This window comes from Pseudonaja textilis, chromosome 2 (assembly GCF_049901715.1).
Source record: "Pseudonaja textilis isolate UNSWEBS1 chromosome 2, rPseTex1.2, whole genome shotgun sequence".
NCBI classification, from domain to species: Eukaryota; Metazoa; Chordata; class Lepidosauria; order Squamata; family Elapidae; genus Pseudonaja; species Pseudonaja textilis.
In genome coordinates, this window is record NC_141991.1 from 165,579,382 (window position 1) to 165,588,274 (window position 8,893).

Consider the following 8,893-nt stretch of genomic DNA (forward strand, 5'->3'; position numbering starts at 1 on the left):
CATGAATACAAAAGTAACCTATTCCACATAATGCTGAATTTAATCAAATGTTTAAAGCCATGCTAGTCTCTGTAGTTCATCTTAATGAGCAACTTAATATGTTTGTGTTGCTAGGAGAAACATTTTTTAACAAAGTAACTTGCTTGAGCTTTACATGCAACTTGATATCCATAAGAGAGCAGATGTATCCAAAATAAGACTTAAGAAACAAGAAGGAAATATCAATACTCAACACTCATTTTCCTTTGATTTAATTAAGTATTAAAGATTATTGTTAGGGAAGAGGAAGGCATTTTCCCCTCATAGATGTTCACTAGTCTCTACAGAATGTTTTGGATGATTGCATGAATGGATAGAACTGATACTACACATACACAGCCAACACACACATCACCATTCATACAACCACATCTCCCCACTGAAAGCATAATAGTCATGGGTGGGGATGTTAACCTTCTTTCCCCATTGATCCAGTTCTTTAAAAAAAAACACTGTTCTTACAACCCTACTATTTTTTAAGTGTGACCTCATTATGTTCTTTGCAGTTCCACTGAAGGATATTGTTCTGCTGGGTTGGGAGGGAAGAGTGGCCCATGACCCCAGGCATACAGAGTGGGCAGAGAATGACGGTGACACGCCTATAAATATTCCTAGTCTTTATGGTCAGGGAAAAACAAAACACTATTACAGAATATTCATTTCAGGAAACTGAATTTACTTGTGTTTATTCCACCAAAGGAAATTACCAAAAAAAAAAAAAAAAAAAAGATCCTTCTGGTAGAATTATACTTTACCAGTTAAACATTCAACCGACGTTTTGTTTATGTATATATATCTATAATTACAACATTCAAAATAGTAAGCATTCTTTCATCTTGTGCTTGGCAATCCAACTGTGAAGCTAAGCATCTTGAGCATCAAGAAATCTAGATCAATTAATATTTGATTTGGGGCACTCTTGTAGAGGGAGGGACAATATGCAAAATAAAGTAAAAACCCTACCATCTCAAACCTACTGTTATCTAAATTTTAAGAAAATAATTCTAACACTTGGACAATAATCAACAGAGTTTGGGAGAGCTTTCCTATAAATCATAAATAGGAAATATTACCACCTATTTGCACAAAATCTTGCAGCCAAAATGATTAATTTGGCTGAATTTCCTCTTCCTAACTCACCCATTGCTTACTATTTTGTATACATATATGTTTATTGGCATGATTAAAAATTCACAGAAGCCCTATGTAATATTTGCAGATGTTTTTGTCCCTTCTTTAATATATTCATGGTCCGTCACACGAGTTTATAGACTGAGAATAGACAGGCTATATACAGTATAAAGCAAGGATTTAGGCAATTTTGTCACTTATTAAAAGTGGATGGATGAATCTCTCATGTCAGATTTTTTTGTATGAAGACTCATCTGCATTAAAGGAAAAGCAAAGAGCAAGCTAGCCTTTTGCAAACTCATATATCCTCAATATAAACAACTCGTGAGTGGTGTGTGAAATAGCTCTGCAATTTCTTTTTCAACAGAGTAAAATACTGTGAAAAATTGCAATAAACATTTCATTTTGGTATGCAAAAATTCTGCTTCACTAGACCTTAGATTGATGTAGAGCAGGGCTGTCAAACTCCTGGCCTGTGGGCCGGATGCATCACACACTGGCCACACACACACTCGGTTTAGGGAAGGGGAAAAAAATTCCCTGATATATGAGTTTGACACCCCTGATGTAGTGTCTAACCCATTCAATCAGTTGTACTGTACCAGTAAATAATACCTGGAATTTTATCCTGTTTACTTTTAGTTAAGTTTACCAATTTGTACCAAACTTTCTAAACCTGGAAAGTGTATGTGTCTCTCTCTCTCTCTCTCTCTGTGTATGAGTAAAAGAAACCACCACCCTGGATTAGAATATTTCACCAAATCAATACTTTAAACACCTAATTGACATTGAAAAATTCAGTGACAGTGCAAGTTGGAGAATATTTTAAAGCTTTTCAGTGCTTTTCTCACTCTTTCATCTATAGTCAACAACCACTATTTAATAGTAGAGATACATCCTACTATTTCTAAAATTTAATACTAATGATGACAAGATGTCATTTGCATCAGTAGTGCTCCAAAACTACTTGGAACCTGTTTTAGAACAAGAGTTTTCTCTTCTACATTTGGCAGTCTCTTTTCAAAGTACAATAATATTCATAATCATCATCATAAAAAAACCAAGAGGGGGGACATGAAGCTTCATGGAAACTCAAAGTCCACTTATTACAAAAAATGCTACCATTTGTTACAAATGGTCAAACAACAAATTAAATATCAGGGTTTGTTTGTTTTTTGCTCTGCTATTTTCTATGAAGTGCATTCTTTGGATCACCAGGAGTGTTGATTGAATAAAGCTGAACGTGACCTGGAGCAAATTTTCATAGGCCAGCATGAAATTTAGTTTATTATGCTTTGAGTGAATCAGTCCGCTGGCTTTATATTTCAGGAAACTTCTCGGTTAATTGTTTTAGTCATACAGCTGCCACATCCATAGATTGGAAGGCTAAGAACAAGACTGAATAAAATTATATTTTGAACTAGTTAGGCACTGCATAAATATTTGATATCCATACCAACTGAAACCACCATTTGTTGGCAATTTAGTTTCTCAAATGTTATGGAGTCAGAGATACTTGCGAGTGTGTTCTCATTATATCTTGGAAACTGACAACACAGGATTGTCCGATGCTCAACTGAAGAGAGAAAATTAATAACCAACTATAGTAATTTAAGCAAGAATTCATAAGTTGCATTAATTATTCCCCAAGAAATCAGGGACCGGTGATAATTTAGATGGGCCCCTCGGAAGAGATGTGTCAGTTTCCTGTCACGCTCCACCCAAATCTTCATAAAGACTGTGGAAAAAGACTGGAATTCCCCACCAATCTGTGACTGCATGCGGGCTTTGACAACATTCAAAGGGAAAAACATAAACCCCAACATAGCACCCAATACCCCTCCGCATATAAAATCATTGATCAGATGAGTACTGTAAGTTGTTGCTTCTGGCAGGCACTGCTTGATGGGCCCTCGCAGGCCAAAAAAGAGAGCGTTGCTAGGACCGTTCCGAAGTAGGATTGGCACCAAGCCCCGATAATATTCCCTGGCCCCATGCTCTCGAAGAACCCTGAACGCTTGGTAGGTGTTTGTAAATTTGTCATGATGTTTGTAGTCCTGCAGAAGTGTCTGCACACGCTCAAAAGGGGTCAAGACAGCTTCTGTGGTCCCAGCAAGCACAGCTGCCAAGCTCCGGGCAAAGATTTCAGGTGCACTTATGTGTCTGAGCAGCACGGAAGACAAATCTTCATATAGGCCAAACATCAGTGCCAAGGTTGTGCTCTTCTGCATCAGCGGAGGAAGGATACCTCGGTACAAATTTCTGATTCCATCTTTCTGTAGCTGACATATTGCGTCTCTGGTTCGTACCCCATACAGCTGTTGACGAAAGAGGACTTTCTGGATTGGGAAAGTTACTGCAATGTTTGTAATGGCTGCACAATAACCACAGAAGTAATGTTTACCAGAGTTCACTTTTACAATGCAATTACCAGTTTGATCTTCCTTTGCCTTGTTCAGCAAAAGGTCTTCTGAATCCGCCATGCTGCTTGTTGTGTTCTCATATAGGTATTCTCTTCTCCTACAAGAAGTAAAGGTGATTGAACAAAGCCAAAATCTACTTGCTTTCATTTCAGATGAAAAAAATAACCACATTAAGAGGTTTAACTGGCCTCTTCATTAGTTTTCTGAAAGGTCTCTATTTTTTATGCTGAATTTCAGGGAATGTCCAATTTCAAAAGTACTAAGAGTATGTTTTCAACTTCTGCTTTCCTTGTAATAAATAAAACACTGTGAAAATATTTTCATATATTGTATTATAAAAGATTCAAAAATATTTAATTTCCATGGTCTCGGCCAACTGATACTACCCTCCTTCCCAATGTTCTTCTTTGTTCAGTGTCTTCTCAGCTGAATTAATATTTAGACAGCATCTTACATATAATGCATATCAGCATTTTAAAATATACCTTATTCCAGCAAACAGGTCCCTGTTCTCTTCAGTAATAAATTAATTTCATTAAAAAATAAAAATAGCTTTTGACTTCCACAGAGCTACAGGTCTTCCCCTTCTAGCTTATCCCTTAGATTCAAATAAAATAACGGATGCAGAGACACGGTTGAGATTTCCAGCATCTTAAAAAAATTAACCAGCCTAAAGAACTTATTTTTTCCAATTAATGAAGAATGAAAAAACTGCAAACCAAATAAAAGAAACAAAAATAAAAAATAAGAGCCTAAGATGCTTCAGTTTGCTTTTGTTTTGCCTTATTAAAACTTGTTTTCCTTTTTTGTCAACTGATTTTATTCAAATACATTATACTAAAATATGATTTAGCAATAGCTAGTGACTAAGTCTGTATTTATTTAAATTTGCCAAATACTTATTTTTTATCTTGTTTTGTCCTGTCTACCCTAATTCCTTATTTTTATCTTATTTTTTATGTGTCCCTGAGTCAGTGTTGACTCCTGGCAAACTGCCTGAACTAGTTCCTGTGGTTTTCTTGACAAGGTTTTTCAGAAGTGGTTTGCCATTGCCTTCTTCTGGTGACATTTTAAGGAGCTCAACTGGAGCCTATATTCATTTTTCCCCATTGCCAGACAAAGTTTGTTTTGTCTTCCTATGTATTATCTGTATAGCTCTACCAACTGCAGTATCAATAAATAAAACCATCATGGTAACCAGGTATTTATATCTGGCAAAGAAAACTAGATTATGCAGTAGTCTGAAGTGCAAAGCATTCCAGCTTTTTTATGGTCGAATTACCTTTATTTTTTTCTATTACGTAATCAACATTCGTTGCTTCTATTAAGTAATTAACATTTGTTGTAGAAGTCTGCTACTGATCTGCCTATAAACCTGCCTTTCCAGTTACATTCCTGTTTGAGCAAAAGCAGGTCATTAGCAATCATTTTAAATCTTCCTCTTACATTTCTTTTTACCCACGCGTTGCCTATTTCTTCATGTTTTCATTTTCAAATTTTCCATGGAATTGTCCTGAAACTGTCTCCCTCTCTCATTTCCTAACTTCAATACAAGAAGGAAATAAAACACAGAAGTTTTATCCCATGTCAGTTTAGCACTAGAAGAGGCTAATTTAGGAAAAAATAAAAAGATAATGGGAATGGGAATATTTTATTGCAAATGAACTTAGAATTGGAAACCAGAAAAATACAAGTGTGGATTTTGAAAAGAAAGAAATACCATCCTTTAGCTCCATATATTACTCTTAACAGGAAGAATGGAATGAGCTGAAGTTCCAGAAACAAGTACAGATGGAGTACAACACTCTCTATTCTAGTAACTCTTTTCCTCAATTTTGCACTTCCTTAGAAGGCATTCTATACTCTATATAGAATATTTTACTGTTCTATCCTGTTAAGGCAGTATAGAAATCAAACATATGTAAAAGATACTGTTTCCAGCAATTACAATGTACCAACTATAAACACATAAAAAATGAACAACAATGAAAGACGATTGGTCTAGTGAGACAGCATTGTTCTAACTACATTGGGGATGTATGAAAAGACAGTGGTAATTTATCACCATATTGATAAATTATCAATATAGGGGGAGGAAAATGGACTACTAATATATAGCCAAATTCAGATAACACAACACCTCACTTCTCAGCATAATATGGACTGCATCCATGTGACAAACAAAGAAGAGTGGAGCATTTACTAAAATGTAAGGACAGGACAATATGAAAATTTGTAATCCCCGCACCAGGGACACATTAAGAGCTAATCTGTATATTAGTTTATTCAAGCTGCTTTCTCAACAACACCTGCCAAGATGTGATAATAATAGCTTAAGAAAACATAAGTTATCAAAATTGTTTGTACTAGTTCACATGAGGGAGGAAGTTACTTCTTTCTTTTTTTGTGGTTTGTATTATTTTTTACTTTAATTATACTTAATAAAAATTAGTGATAACCTAATAAAAGTGTGAAAACAATAGTCTACATTGGGATACAAATTTTATTATAAGGAAGCCATTGCAGTGAAAATGAGATAATTACCTTTCCTATATGATACAAAACAAGGTTTTCTCTGTATAAGTAGCATTCTGGAGCAGGTCTTCAAACTGTTTTGCCTAAAAAGGAATCAATAGTTTTTGTTTTATTTAGTTGCAAAAATATGGCAGCAAAGGCATAGAAAATTAGCTCTAATGCTGTCTAGTGCTCATCATGATTTGTTTATTTAAATAATATTTAATTTATATTTTACCTTTTGCCTTAATTTACTCAATTCACCATCTGTATTTATAAAACTTATCAGCTTCTCTATAGCCACTATGGTAAATTTTCCCTATTTGGATAGGAAAAATACTTCCTATAACTTTCTTCTTGAGCATGATGAGAGAAAGATTTTAAAGATACAGATCCCCAAATCACATATTTTTACAATTTGAACAGATTTTAGATGCTACATAATTGAATAGCATTCAAATTACACCATTATTTACGTAACGCCTTCCAGAGTCTGTAATCAAGCTGGTAGTGAAATGTTTATTATCTAACATTTAGCTAGTCTTTCCTTGCTGTTTTCACCTATTACTTGTATTTCATCATAACTATATTGGCTTCTCACTATATATCCTTTCAAGTATAAATCCATTAGAAGCAAGTAGAGAAACAGCTGCTATCTTGTTTTCATCAATACATTTGACAACATGCTTCTTGATGTAAATTTAAAGCAAATAGTTATATATACTGATATTTGCTATTTTTGTTATGAGTTACTTAAACCAGGGGTGTCAAACACATGTCATCACAGCATTGACACGTGATGTATGACTTTTTTCCCCTTTGCTAAACCAGGGATGTGTGTGCCCAGCACCTGATGCATCCAGCCCAAGGGCTGCGAGTTTGACACCCCTGACTTTACATGCTTTATATTTCAAATATAAGCCAAATATATTTTCAGAAAGACCTTTGTATTCCAGGAATTTCAAAAATATTCTCAGTCACTGCAATACTATAAAGTAATTCAGTAACATAATCTCAGTACTGTAAAGATGAAGTACATATGATTTGTGCCTGAAATATTAAAACTACACACAGCTTAAAATTATAAGTATTATATTGTACAACTATTAGTTCCCTTCCCCAAACCAAAATACTAATATTTCAAACTCCATGCCAGAACTACACTTCTATTTAGCCTACTATTCATCATAAAACCTGAACACATTTTGAGATCTTGCATGTTTTTGCAAATTTAGAGTTGGTCTAATATATTCTATTGGGATGCAAACGTGCAATTTCTTTCATAGCCATCACACTTCATCCAATTCGTTGCATATAATAGGCCCTATAGTGCAAACTAAAGTGAAAACGCCTACTATAAACAATCCTCAGCAATTCAAAACTTAGCATGGTAAATATATATCAAATTACCAGTTATACACCAGGAAAAAGTTTTTTTTTCCAAAAATGCTTCTGCTTATTAACGGGTGCATAAGCATTTAAAATGCTTGTGCTTGCTTATGCTTATTAAATGCTTATTAACGGGTGGCGACTATAAGGCCGAGACCTCATACACATTATGCACATACAGTAGGCACGTATTTTGGGCTAACGCATGAAGCCTGTTGCAACTGAAGAGAAATGCATTTGATTTGGTCCCTGCAAATTTTGGGGGGGGTGCCATTTTAGGAGCGCATACCCATCTATACAACGGTTCGTCCTGACTTCTACAAAATTAACCTACCGCGGGACATTGAGTCAACGTTTCGAGGGCCTCGTTGTTAACCCCGCTGCCGTGCTTTTCAAAGTAAGACGGTTCGTCCCATTTTTACCCTATACAAAACATGCATGTCTTTCCACGCTCAAGAGAAGCAATAAAAATTAAAAAAATAAAGCGAAAGGCGGGATGCAATCCTGTTTGGGGGGGGTAGGTAATATATTAACAGAGTCTGGGATTGGTTAACCAGAAACGCCCTTATCTTCTCCTCGCCCTGCCTTTGCCCCGAGGTCAGCCGCGAGCACCTGCAGCACAGCCCGGCCCGCCGCCGCCCCCGCCGCTCTTTGCCTTTCCCCTCCGCATCTCCATTTTGCCCGCCTGCCCGTTTGCATGCTCGCCTGCCGTCTTTGCCTCTCCTTCCGCCACCTCCTCATCTCCAAGCTGCTCCTCAACAATCCCCGCCAATTCACTGACCCGCGCGGGCTTCCTTCATGGCGGTGGTGGTGGTGGAGGAGGAAGCATCGCTGCTCCTCGCGCGCACGTTGCCACCCAAGGCCGGCAGACAACTCTCCGCCAACCCGCCCGTGAGCGACGCGCAGCTGCCTGAAACTGACAGGGAAGCTTCCCCTCCCGGGCCGGCCGGGACAATAAATAAATAAATAAATCAGCTCCTTTCGCCACGCCCTCCTCCCGCGCGCCGCAGAGACGAATGACGCCACCAAACGAAGGGCGCGTGACCAGCTTTCTCCAATCCGCTCGCTCGCCTTCCCGCGGAAAGGCCGGGAGGGGGCGGTGCGTTCGCGCTCCAAGCGAGCTTCAAACGAAGGAAGAAGGCGGGCTGGGTCGGGTCGGGTCGGGGCCGCTCTAGCGAATGCCTTGGCTGTGCAAAGGGGAGGGAGGGAGGGAGGGGTGGAAAAGGGCTTCCTGTTTTGCCTGATTGGAGGCGGCGCCGCTGGAGAAGATTAAAGGCGAATGCAGAAAATTCCGGCGGTTGTTTCGCCGGGTCCCACCGGTTCGAGCCCTGAGTAGGATGAAGTATATGTGTGGGTGGTGGTGGTGGTAGTGACACACAGGGCTCCCCAGTGATGGG

The 8,893-nt window shown here is 37.9% G+C and overlaps 1 protein-coding gene across 4 annotated transcripts; it reads right to left on the reverse strand.

Annotated features, from left to right (window-relative positions):
- Positions 1–235: 235 nt before the first annotated feature.
- Positions 236–8,429, reverse strand: SLC25A51 (solute carrier family 25 member 51). Of its 4 annotated transcripts, none has more exons than XM_026712682.2 (3): positions 8,278–8,429; positions 6,138–6,211; positions 236–3,690 (listed from the first exon to the last, which is right to left on the reverse strand). In XM_026712682.2, the coding sequence occupies exon 3, from the start codon at positions 3,651–3,653 to the stop codon at positions 2,772–2,774; it is 882 nt and encodes a 293-aa protein (XP_026568467.1). In that variant the 5' UTR covers positions 3,654–3,690; positions 6,138–6,211; positions 8,278–8,429; the 3' UTR covers positions 236–2,771. The 4 variants fall into 4 exon arrangements, with proteins under 4 accessions (XP_026568467.1, XP_087782467.1, XP_087782468.1 ...); XM_087926341.1 differs by having other exon boundaries at positions 8,202–8,337; XM_087926342.1 differs by having other exon boundaries at positions 8,194–8,328.
- Between the last annotated feature and the right edge of the window lie 464 nt (positions 8,430–8,893).